Below are 13,155 nucleotides of genomic sequence, written 5' to 3'. Positions count from 1 at the left end.
GGTTTGTTCAGAAGTAACTGGTTAGAAGTGCCGCTGATTATGGCGGTTGAGTACAAATACCAATTTCCTTGCTAAAGTAGTTAATTTTATTTTGCTGCAGATTACACACAACATCGTGGTGTCTATACTAGGAATGACTCTTGCAGTGACTTCCCCTCCCAGAAATCCCAAGGAATAGAGTCACAGCAATATTAATACTGTGAAACTGAGTGATTTGATCACAAAAGGCACCATACAACTTTGCATAAAGCTAGAGGTTAAGTGCTCCTGGTAGTGGATATTGCCAGGCCCTGGTGGAAGCCATCTTGTTCTGTTTTGTGTTGCCTGATGCCTATTCAGTTGGTACAGGCTGTTGTTATCTCCCCATCTCGGCTGAAGGCAGACAAGTAGCTTTTGCTAGATTACAGCTCTGGGCATTGGCAAACCAAGTGGTCAATCTTCATGAGTGAGTCAAAATGGTGCACGTTGGTAAGCTGTGGAAGTCATAGCCAAGCATTATTCCGTCATTGCCTGATCTTCCATCAGGCATTGACTGATTATGATGAGATTCCCTTTCTAGCCCAGGATCACCAAGGGTAAGTGTAAGAACACAGCCTGTGATCAAACTTGATCTTTTGCTGTGTATGGTTTAGGACTTCATTGGGCAGTTACTTTATTGAGCAATCGGGGTTATTTAACTATTTAAATAAATGCTCTGGCCTGTGTTTCCTTGCACAGAATCTAGAAACGGTGAGATGACTGAGCCTGAGGTGAATGAGATCATAACCGCCAGCATGTTGGAAGAGGAAAGGCAGCTAGAGAGGCAAGGACAGGAGGAACAGAGTAAGCTCATGCAACAGGTAAAGGGTCTTGTTAAATTACACTGTAATTCACAACATTAGCTGCTGCAGCAAACTTGCATAGAAATTTGCAGCACAGGCCATTCAGCCCAACAGATCCATGCCGGTGTTTGTGCTCCACGGGGAATTCCTCCCACCCTACTTCATCTCCCCTTTTCAACACAACTTGCGTTCCTTGCGTATATGCAGGAGGGGTGGTGAAATTAAATGGGACGAGAGAGTTCTAGGTATTAGGAATTTAAGTTCTGAGGAAATATTAAGGAAGTTGGGCTTGTTTCATTGGAAAAAGAGACTTTGAGGTGAAACTTTCAATACTGGGGCACAAGTTAAAACTAGGAGGTCGGGGTGATTTTTTTTTTCTAAATCCAGGACCTGAAGGTGTTTATGGAGTAACCATCAAAGTGAATTATATAAATGGTTTTGAAGCACGACAGAACTTTCTTGAATATAGCGCCCCTCAGGATGTCCAAGAGAGCTTCCTAGCTACTTTTGAAATGCATTTGCTGTTGCGTAGATAAGTATTATCACCCAATTTTGCACACAGGAACATCCTACAAATAGTAAATGGCTGATTAGTTCGCCTAATTTTGATAGTGTTAGCCAATGCCAGGACACTGAGAATTCCCCCCCATCTTCAGAGGGTGCTATGGGATCTTTAAACAGCTACCTGACCAGGCAGTTATCCTATTCGAAAGGCGCACCTCTACCAGTACAACACGTCCTCCGTACTACACCATTAGAATCCTTTCTGCAGTGAATTGGAGTGTATTGAGAAGATGGATCGGTTGGGTTGATCTGGAGAAAAAGGAATGACTTGCAGAAAACAAATTGTAGCGCCACAGGGAAAGGGCAGGGGAGTGGGACTAGCTGAGAGTCAGCACAGGTTCAACTGAGCCAAATGGTCATCTTCCGTATTGTAACCATTCTATAATTCTGTTACTCATTTGTGCTTAAAGGATTCATATAGTTGTAAAAGATTCTTGTGGCTAAATTTCAGTGTTTATGGAGAGTGAGGTTAAACTAGAAATGAAGTGGTGTATTGCTGTGATTTTGGCCCCAATCTCTTCGTGACACATGATTTCTTTTTCTAGGCTAAAATGTTCTGGGAGAAAGACTCGCGTGAAATGCGCTATAAGCGATTACAGCACTTGCTGGAAAAGAGTAACATTTACTCGAAGTTCTTGCTGACCAAGATGGAGCAACAGCAGCTGGAGGTAGTATCTCCGTACATGTGGTTCCTTTAGCCGTGCGGCACGATGCTGCTGGGGAGGGGGATGTTATGTAGAGCTCAGCAGCCAGGAGTGAATAGTAGAAATGTGAGGATAAATGGCTATCCTAAAAGAAAAACTGAGTGCTGGAAATCAAAAAAGTTATAACAAAGGATTCCATCAAGATTGTTAACCTGTCTGTTTCTACATCATGCCCTGACAGACTAGCTGTGTATGTTCAGCATTTTCTGGGTTTTTTTGATGAATATTCTGTGGGTTGCTTGATTACTTTTCGGACAGTTATACAGAACTTTCCCTCCACAGATTAAATGTGTGGGTGGAGTCTATGATGGGGCAGATTGTACATGGTCTGTGGGAGGGCCAAGTGGTCTGTTCTTCTTGTGCTGTCTTCTGAATTGAATTCAACATTCCCTCCCGTGGCAGTACCTGTACAAATTGCCTACTTTCAAAGTTGGAGCCAGGTAACTGCTTTAGTTTTCAGTTTGTTACTTGGAATATTTTGCTGCATCAGGTGAAGGTTCAGGACTCTATGCTTCTTGATGGTTTTGTCCAATCTATTTGAAGGGTGGTGAAGTAGTAATCTTGCTGGACCGTTGGGCTTCGGGGTGAAAGCATTGCCATTCGAACCAGGTCTCTACTGAGTTAACGTAGTTGGTCTGTACCCTTGGGATAGGCAGGGCAACAATATATGCTGGGAATCCTGCTTCAGTTCACTGCTGGTGACCCTTGCTGGAAAGTGCATAGGTCTGGCTGTCAAAAGGAGAGCCAAGTTCTGCTTGCGTCTATCCCACAGTCAAAAAGACTCGCACATGAAGAATAGCCACATTGGGTGAATTAGTGGGCCACTGTCGGTGTCTGTGGTCATGAGACCGGCTTCAATAGCTTGCCTTTATGTAGTGCCCTTAAGTAGTAAAACATTCCAAGGCACTTCACAGGAGCATTGTCAAAAACAAAATTTGATACCGAGCCACATGATGTTAGGGCAGATGACCCAAAGCTTGGTCAGAGGTAGATTTTAATTTGCTGGGGGAGTATAGGAAATTAATTATTTTTAAAAAGAGCTAGTTGCTGAAATCTCACCCTGGAATGGAGGGGGAATTTGTCTCTGATTTTAGTTTTAAATTATATTCGGATGTTCACATTAGATTACTGGAAATGTTAAGTGTTTGTTTCCAATAGGAACAGCAAAGAAAAGAAAAGCTTGAAAAAAAGAAGCAGCTGCTGGTGATGGCTCAAATGGTAATTTCTAATTGGGGAATGATTTATGTGGGTCATTAAGGTGAGGGGAATCAGTGCTGGGGAATTTCCATGTCACTCTCCCTCACTCTGTCATAGAATCAGAGAACTGTAGTTTAGAAGGTGGTCATTTAGCTTTCTGCATCAAATCTGTATCTTCCCTGCACAAAATATTCAATGGTCTTGCCTCAACTACTAACTGACAAAGCATTCTATGCTCTAACCACTCCCTGCCTTTGGAACAGAGTAATACATTATCTAGTACATGGTATAAGACTTCTGTGCTTATAATGGAAAGGAAGACTTGCATTTATATAGTGCCTTTCACAACCTCGGGATGTCCCAAAGCGCTGTACAGCCAATAAAGAACTTTTGAAGTGTTGTCACTGTTGTAATGACTTTCAAATCTACCACCAAGCTCATGGTCTACAGGGCTGTAGTAATACCCGCCCTCCTGTATGGCTCAGAGACATGGACCATGTACAGTAGACACCTCAAGTCGCTGGAGAAATACCACCAGCGATGTCTCCGCAAGATCCTACAAATTCCCTGGGAGGACAGACGCACCAAAATCAGTGTCCTTGTCCAAGCCAACATCCCCAGCGTTGAAGCACTGACCACACTCGATCAGCTCCGCTGGGCAGGCTACATTGTCCGCATACCAGACACGAGACTCTCAAAGCACAAGCGCCCTACTCTGAACTCCTTCATGGCATATGAGCCAATGGTGGACAGAGGAAACGTTACAAGGACACCCTCAAAGCCTCTGATAAAGTGCAACATCCCCACCGACACCTGGGAGTCCCTGGCCAAAGACCACTAAGTGGAAGTAGTGCATCCGGGAGGGCGCTGAGAGCCTTGAGTCTCATCGCTGACTGCGTGCAGAAGACAAGCGCAGGCAGCGGAAAGAGGGTGCAGCAAACCTGTCCCACCCTCCCTTCCCCTCAATGGCTTCCCCCCTTCCCCCCACCTGTGGTAGGAACTGTGGCTCTCATATTGGACTGTTCAGCCACCTAAGGACTCATTCTAAGAGCGGAAGCAAATCTTCCTTGATTCCGAGGGACTGCCTATGATGATGAATGTAGGGAAACACGACAGCCAAATTGCGTACAGCAAGATGCCACAAACCGCAACAAGGTAATTGACCAAATAAATTATTTTACTGATCTTGAGTGAGGGATAAATGTTGGCCAGTACACTAGGTGAACTCCTTTGAATAGTGCCATGGGATCTTTTTGCATCAACCTGAGGGGGCAGACATTGCCTTAGTTTAATGTCTTGTCTGAAAGATGGCACCTCCGACAGTGTAGCAGCCATTCAATGTTGCACTGAAGTGTCAGCCTAGACTATCTGCTCAAATCTCTGGCGTGGTTGAACCCATGACTTTCTGACTCGGGTGAGACTGCAATCACTGAGTCAAGGCTGACCCTTAAAACAATGCATTATTTGCTGTACTGTGAACAATGCTATGGAAACATACTAGTAATATATACTGCACTATAAGAACTTTTAAGAACCGGAAAAAGCCATCTGATTCAAGTCCATTTTTTAATATGGATCAAACCACCTCCCTTTATTCCTCACTCCTATTTCCCTCCAGAAATCAATCTAATTGCTTCTTTGGGCTCATTTATTCTTTTTGCTTCAGTGACCTCCCCGAGTGACTCCCTGGTTGTCTGACTTCCATCTGGTGCCTAATTTCCTAATTGTTAATTTCTACTCTTGGTATTTGAAAACTTCGCCACAAATAGGGGTCCCTGGAGTTCTGCACGATGAGAATGTAGCTTGTTCAAGTGTTGCAGGGTTTTGGGACTGTCTCAATCTCTCCCTCTCTCTTTTTAAAGTATTGTATAAAGCCAGTACTAAACTGGTGGATTTTGTTTAGAAAAATTGTTTAAAATGCCTCAAACCGAGATGCTTCCAGTGAAGCCACAAATGTAACTGTTTTTATTTTGTACATGTACAGGTGAAAGGGAACGACTCCTCAATACAAGAAACCAAAATGGGTATGAATCTGTTTTAAAATTTCAGTGGTCTTGTTGAGCAATTTGCTGCAAGGAAGATGCCGATTGTAATCCAATTTGAATAAAGCAATCCAGCTAATCGCATGTATTTATTTAACCTTCATTCAAAAGCAAACCCATAACACATTTTCAGCCAAGTCGGTTGTAGCATCTGAATGTTCTGGAGTTTTTAACCAAATTAGGTCAATTTCACCACCTTTTTTTAGATTACAAATTCACTGCTTGTGTTCATGATAGCTTTGGTAGTGTCTTAAAGCAAATGATGTTCCATTATGGTGATCTTATCCTTTAGTAATGTTGTATTCCGATTTAGAAAGGTTGGGCAGTTGGAAAATTGATGCTACAGTTGCTTAGTAAGGTGAACTGAACCCCAAGATGTCAGTCCCTGGGAGTCCCACATGACACACTGGTCACGAAAGTAAAGGGCAAAGTGGCAAGTTGGATCCAAAATTGACTCGGGAAGGAAGCAAAGGGTAATGGTTGATGGGTGTTTTTGTGACTGGAAAGCTGTATTCAGTGGGGTTCTGCAGGGCTCAGTGCTGGGTCCCTTGCTTTTTGTGGTATACATCAATAACTTGGACTTGAATGTTGGGGGTATGATTTAAGAAGTTTGCAGATGACCCTAAAATTGGCTGTGTGATTGATAATGAAGAAGAAAGCTGCAGAATGCAGGAAGATATCAATGTACTGGTCAGGTGGGCAGAACAGTGGAAAATGGAATTCAATCCGGATAAGTGTGAGGTAATGCATTTGGGGAGGTCTAACAAGGCAAAGGAATACCCATTAAATGGTGTGACACTGAAAAGTGTAGAGGAACAAAGGGACCTTGGGAGTGCAGGTTCAGAGATTTCTGAAGGTAGCAGGTCAGTTAGATAAGGTGGTTAAAAAGGCATATGGAATACTTGCTTTTATTAGTCAAGTCATGGAATACAAGAGCAAGGAGGTTATGCTTGAACTGTATAAAACACTGGTTAGGCCGCAGCTAGAGTACTGTGTGCAGTTCTGGTCACCACATTACAAGAAAGATGCGATTGCACTGGAAAGGGTACAAAGGAGATTTACAAGAATGTTGCCTGGACTGGAGAATTTTGACTATGAAGAAAGATTAGAGATGCTGGGTCCGTTTTCTTTCGAACAGAGAAGGCCGAGGGGAGACCTGATTGAGGTGTATAAAATTATGAGGGGCCTGGATAGGTTGGATAGGAAGGACCTGTTTCCCTTGGCAGAGGGGACAACAACCAGAGGGCATAGATTTAAAGTAATTGGGGGGAGGTATAGAGGAGATATGAGGGGAAATTTCTTCACCCAGAGGGTGGTGGGGGTCTGGAACTGACTCCCTGAAAGGGTGGTAGAGGTGAAAAGACTCACCGCATTAAGTGCACATTCAAGTTTTTTTTTAAAAAGGTACCGTAACGTACAGGGCTACAGACCAAGAGCTGGAAAGTGGGATTAGGCTGGATCGCTCTTGGTCAGCCAGCGCGGATCCGATGGGCCAAAATGGTCTCCTTCCGTGCTGTAAATTTCTATGATTCTCTCAAAGTACACAGTCAGCCATGAGCATTTGTGTTTCTTCATTCCGTATCCTGCACATGTTGTAAGTATATAAGCTGAGCTCGGCATGCACGTAAAAATGGTGTCTGTTACAGATAGGCACTGCATAGTCCCAGCCCGAGGATCTGCACTAGCTCCTGCTAAAGGCTCTATGCTTGTATTGCACCTCCAATGGACTTCCAAAAGATGTTTGATAAAAGTGCCACATAATGGGCTTGCCAGCAAAGTTGAAACCAATGGAATAAAAAGGACCGTGGTAGTACGGATACGGAATTGGCCAAGTGACGGGAAACAGTAGTGGTGAACGGTTGTTTTTCGGACTGGAGGAAGGTGTTCCCTCGAAACTTGGAAGTATAGTGAACAGTGAGGATAGTACAAAACTTCACGAGAACATAGACAGGCTGGTGGAATGGGCGGACGCATGGCAGATGAAATTTAAGGCAGAGAAGTGTGAAGTGATACATTTTGGTAGGAAGAACGAAGAGAGGCAATATAAAGTAAAGGGTACAATTCTGAAGGGGGTGCATGAACAGAGACACCTGGAGGTATATGTACATAAATTGTTAAAGGTGGCAGGTTTAGAAAGCAGTTAACATACGGGATCCTGGGCTTCATAAATAGAGGCATAGAGTACAAAAGCAAGGAAGTTATGATGACCTTTATAAAACACTGGTTTGGCCTCAACTGGAGTATTGTGTCCAATTCTGGGTATTGCACATTTAGGAAGGATGTGAAGGCCTTGGAGAGGGTGTAGAAAGGATTTATAAGAATGGTTCAGGGATGAGGGACTTCAGTTATGTGGATAGGCTGGAGAAGCTGGGGTTGTTCTCCTTCGAGCAGAGATGATAGAAGTATTCAAACTTATGAGGGGTTTAGACAGAGTAGATCAAGAAAAACTGTTTCCATTGGCCGAAGGGTCAAGAACCAGAGGACACAGATTTAAGGCAGAAGAGCCAAAAGCAACATGAGGAAAAACTTTTTTTACGCAGAGAGTGGTTAGGATCTGGAATTCATTACCTGAAATGGTTGTGGGGGAAAATTCAATTGTGCCTTTCAAAAGGGAATTGGATAAGTACCTAAAGAAATAAAATTTGCAGTGCTATGGGGCAAGGGTGGGGCAGTGGGACTAGCCGAAGTGTTCTTGGAGAACCGACACAGGCTTGATTGGCCGAATGGCCTTCTCTTGTGCTGTAACCATTCTATGATTCTATGAACCAGTACATGCTAGTGGTTATGCTCCACTTGAGCGTCCTCATCTAACTGTCAGCATAACCCTCAATTCTCTTCTCCCTCATGCTTATCTAGATTCCCCTTAAATGCATCTATTCACCTCAACTACTTCGTGTGATAGCGAGTTCCACATTCTAACCAGTGTGGGTAACAACATTTCTTCTAAATTCCCTATTTGATTTCTTGGTGACTCTTATATTGATGGCCTCTAGTTTTGCTTTTCCCCACAAGTGTAAACACACTCTGTCTACTCTTATCAAAACCTTTCATAATTTTTATTAGGTCACCTTTCTGCCTTCCCACTTCCCTCCCTGCGCACCCCCCCCCCCCCCCCCCCGGGAGAAAAAGATCCAGCTTGCTCATCCTTACCTGGTGGGTATAACTTCACAGTTCTGGTATCATCCTTGTAAATCTTTTTTTGTACCTTCCTGTGCCTCTATTCTTTTTATAATGGGGATCAGAACTGTACACAATACTCCAAGGTTCAATGCAAGCTTAGCATTACTGATTCTAAAAATACAAGCTACAACTATTTTGGAGACTTCATGTGATTGACGGGTATTTAGCTTATCATGTGGTTTCCTCAGAGCTGATCGAGCTGTGTGATGTTTCTGCACAATGCAGGTTGCACATTATTCAAAGATCCTGCCAGTTAAATAATCTACCTCCTGATTTTTAAAAACTTTAGCAATAAAGAAGAAAAGGGGAAGAGAAGAGGAAACGTACAATCTTTCCGATTACATCACTAAAGAGGTAACACGCTTGCTCCACTGAAGGTGATATACGGTCTCTTGTCCTTGATATCGTGTGTATTTAAGGGAGCTGTCATTTCCTCAATTACTCGCCTCTTCCCACTGCTTCTCGGCTTCTGCCTCAGAGAATTGACCTTGTGCATCTCCTCCGTAGCTGGGTCAAGTGTCTGTCACTGCTTTTATCTTGGTGTTATCAGGCATATTTAATCTCTAGAATCATAGAATTACAGCACAGAAGGAGGCCTTAGGCCCATCGTGTCTACAGCTATGAGCTCTGGTGTTAGCTTCTTAACTGGGCTGTTTACTGTGATACCATTTTCTGTATCCTTTATTATTCATTTTCAAAAGCTTACTGAATAATTTTTGGGGGATGTGGGCTGCATCTGTTGCCCTGAGAAGGTGGTGGGCTACCACCTTAACTTGATGCAGTCCCTGTGGCGAAAGTGCTCCCACAATGCTGTTCGATTGGGATTTCCAGGGCATTTAACAGTGACAATATATGCCCAAATTAGGATAGTCTATAACTTGGGCATGATGGTGTTCCCCCCTCTCTGTTTACATAGCCACTTGTGGTAAAGCAATTCTAAATAACTACATGAACAAGTTCTTCTAGTAATTGTTACTGTTTTTGACTTTGTTATTGATTTGCCAAGCACTATTCACTATTTACCCTCTCGAGGCCCTTCATAAGTTTGAAAACTTCTTCTAAAATTCGGCATCTCAACTTTCTCTGGTGAATAAAGAACTAGTTTTTCAAATCTTCATTCTCATTCCTGCTATTCTAATTTCCCCAAATATAGGACTTGACATTTCTCTAATTAACCTGTACTTGCTGCCTGTCTTCCCACTACACTAACTTGTTGGTACCCTCTTTGCCATGCCCTCTAATTTGGTAACTTCAGCAAAATGTCATTTCTCTTGTACCCATGTCCAAATCAATTTATATTAATAGAAAATGAGAGATCCCAGCATACATCCCTGGGCACACCAGTACTTGCATCTCCCCAATCCTAGAACATCGATTTATCTCCGCTGTCTCATTGAGAGCAACGTATCCACTTTCCACTTACTTTCATGTGCTTTCATTTTTATAACCAGTCTCTTGTGGAACCTTATCACATTCCTTTGAAAAGTCCATGTACTGTCCCCGCCATATATACTATCCACGCTTATGGGAAGCCGCCTATATCCTGGCAAATAGCCCGAACCATTTTCCAGTACCATCAATTGCAAAGGTGCTGATTATAACATGTTAAGTGTGTTGGCTATTTTTCACCTCGTCTTATTTGTATTTAAATTGCTCTATGAATCATTGTCTGTTTTGAGGTCCCCACACTCATTGTTAACAATCACAAGTTGTGAATTAGAATCCCACCCATGGCTGAGTTAGCAGCAACTGCTGCAGAGATTTAAGAAACCCTCTCCTGTGTTTTACCAGCTCACGATTCTTCAATTGGTAATTTGGAAACATTGGAAAACCCTTGGTTTAAAACCCAAACAAACAATTTGTTCATCCCTTTCCATGTTAAACTTTGCTAACAATAACCGCAGAACAGAATTGGAATCAAGCCAGTCGTTTATTTCCTTCTCGCTCCCCGTTCTCTGGTCTCTAAAAGGCGACGTACCATCCCAAGCTTTTAGCGGGCTAATCCTGTTCACACCAATGCGTCCACTATAAGCAGTGGGAACTGTATACACAATATCTCTTGCTTTCCCTTTGTCTATGCACGTATCTATATCCGAAAAGAAAAGTCAATTCAATTTGTCAAGCACCAGTTGCTCATTACAAATCCTACTTTTTCTTTTTTATAGGACATTTTGTCAAGGGTCAAAAAGGCTAAAATCGATGAGGTAAGTCCTTAATCAAATATTTTATTTGTAATACCGTGTCGTGTTGCAAATCAGGAAGTAGAGGCAAAAACAATTCTAAATCTGGGCTGGCTAGGACAGAAGTTAGTTCCTGCGTTCTCACTAGGTGTCCTCATCGTGCTTTGTACAGTGTTTGGAATGCATGTATCTCAACCCATCTAGTCATAGTCCATTGGTTGGCCTTGTATTTCCTTCATTCTGCACATAAACAGATAAGGCATTTTGCTCCTCATCCCTATTTAGGGATTTCTACTAGAAAGTATTTGAACAGTGGCGAAGATAGGATTGGAGTAGGGTGTGATGCCCCTCCTCTGGCACAGTTGAATAGCCCACTGACATTTACTGGCCTTGCAGATGAAGATTGGCCACTTGGGCAAGGTACCAGAGGGCTACCAAAGCCTCTTGTTTATGTTTTTTTTTTAAAAACATTTCTTCAGCACAAGGCAATGACTGAGGGGAGGAGAGAAAATGGATTTTAAAGAGCAGAATGGTTGTCTGGAGTACTGACGGTGACTTTCCAATTCTACAGCTTAAAGTTGGTGTAGGGTAGACCTGGCTTGTCTGCCCCTTTCCTCTCCATAACCTTTCAATCCTCTGCCCCGACTCACCACAAACTGAAGCTTACTTTACACTTTTTTTAAATCTGAATTTTTGGCACAAAGTGAGGGCTGTTGGTGCTTGAGAATTGAACATTTCCATCGTATTAAGATTGGGCATTCCCGAGTGAGGCAAAACTGGAGGCAGAGTAAATCTTCCTCCTCAGCAGCCCAACAGTGTGTTCCAGCCTGATAGAATGCAGTACTACAGCTGTGATGGTTTTCCATTTCTAACACAAGCCATTCCGTGGCTTCTGAGCTGGATTGCCAAATTAGTGACAAACAAAGTGGTTTTGTGCTCTGGGCCCATGCTTAATCAATTTTGAAACACAACGAACTAATTTCACATAGGGCTGTCACAGTTAGCTAAGAGAGAGAGAAACATTCACCTGATTGGTCTACCAGTCTCCACATGTGCAGTGTTTAACTAGTATCTGTACTTTGTTGTTTAAAATCTTCAATAAAGAATCTTGACACAACATCTTGCAAAAAGCTTGAGGCTGAAGATATTGAGAAGAACCAGGATTCAAATTCCGCCATCAAAGACCGGCTGGCCGCGACTGTACGCCACAACTCTCAGCATCTTCTGGACCCGGTGAGGCAGGTGAACGGCCAGCGAGTTCCATATCAACAGCCCAAACTCTTCACTGGGGGAGTGATGAGGTTGTACCAAGTGGAGGGTATGGAGTGGCTGCGGGTGAGTTTATAGCGCTCGTCTATTTCAAGTTCGAGTCTGACCCGCAGTTAACTGGCGCTAGTTGGGAAGACTGGAGGAGTGTTGAAAGCCATATCCAGTTCAAACAGCAGTGCCCTTTGTTCTCTCTCTCTGTCTGTGTGTGTCTCTCTCTCTCTCTCTGTCTGTCTCTCTCTCTCTCTCTCTCTGTCTGTGTGTCTCTCTCTCTGTCTGTGTCTCTCTCTCTCTCTCTCTCTCTCTCTCTCTCTCTCTCTCTCTCTCTCTCTCTCTCTCTCTCTCTCTCTCTCTCTCTCTGTCTGTGTGTGTGTGTGTCTCTCTCTCTCTCTGTGTCTCTCTCGCTCTCTCTGCGCCCCCTTTGCCATGCCGCCTCCCCCTCTCGCTCTGTGTCTCTGTCTCAAATTTGATGAGCAGTAGGATATTGATCGAATCGTGCTGTGAAAGCTCTGTTTGCTCAATACATAAAGATTCACAATTGGCTTTGTATCACTGGACTGCCTTCAGTCTGCCTTCTATCCACCATGTACAGAGATCCATTCTAGTGTCCCACCACCATGTACAGAGATCCATTCTAGTGTCCCACCACCATGCACAGAGATCCATTCTAGTGTCCCACCACCATGCGCAGAGATCCATTCTAGTGTCCCACCACCATGTACAGAGATCCATTCTAGTGTCCCACCACCATGTACAGAGATCCATTCTAGTGTCCCACCACCATGTACAGAGATCCATTCTAGTGTCCCACCACCATGTACAGAGATCCATTCTAGTGTCCCACCACCATGTACAGAGATCCATTCTAGTGTCCCACCACCATGTACAGAGATCCATTCTAGTGTCCCACCACCATGTACAGAGATCCATTCTAGTGTCCCACCATCATGTACAGAGATCCATTCTAGTGTCCCACCACCATGTACAGAGATCCATTCTAGTGTCCCACCACCATGTACAGAGATCCATTCTAGTGTCCCACCACCATGTGCAGAGATCAGCTCTAGTTTCCTACCTGCGCTCTGGCTGATGTTGACTAACTCAGCAGTCTGGCCGTTGAACCTGTGACTTTGATTTATACTATTACTATCCACCTTGTACATACAGGTGGAAGAGGCTCGTAGTGGATCTTGAAGCTGAA

The 13,155-nt window shown here is 43.5% G+C and overlaps 1 protein-coding gene across 1 annotated transcript in view; it reads left to right on the top strand.

Annotated features, from left to right (window-relative positions):
• Positions 1 to 717: 717 nt before the first annotated feature.
• Positions 718 to 13,155, top strand: part of hells (helicase, lymphoid specific) — a 43,015-nt gene continuing 30,577 nt past the window's right edge. Inside the window, exons 1-7 of the mRNA XM_070876288.1 lie at positions 718 to 839; positions 1,931 to 2,053; positions 3,248 to 3,307; positions 5,271 to 5,310; positions 8,798 to 8,862; positions 10,674 to 10,712; positions 11,793 to 12,023. Coding sequence (XP_070732389.1) covers positions 735 to 839; positions 1,931 to 2,053; positions 3,248 to 3,307; positions 5,271 to 5,310; positions 8,798 to 8,862; positions 10,674 to 10,712; positions 11,793 to 12,023 — 663 coding nt within the window. The 5' untranslated portion in view covers positions 718 to 734. The remainder of the gene's footprint in view (positions 840 to 1,930; positions 2,054 to 3,247; positions 3,308 to 5,270; positions 5,311 to 8,797; positions 8,863 to 10,673; positions 10,713 to 11,792; positions 12,024 to 13,155) is intronic.

The sequence above is a fragment of the Pristiophorus japonicus genome, chromosome 3 (assembly GCF_044704955.1).
Source record: "Pristiophorus japonicus isolate sPriJap1 chromosome 3, sPriJap1.hap1, whole genome shotgun sequence".
NCBI classification, from domain to species: Eukaryota; Metazoa; Chordata; class Chondrichthyes; family Pristiophoridae; genus Pristiophorus; species Pristiophorus japonicus.
This window is presented reverse-complemented; position numbering and strand designations above follow the sequence as displayed.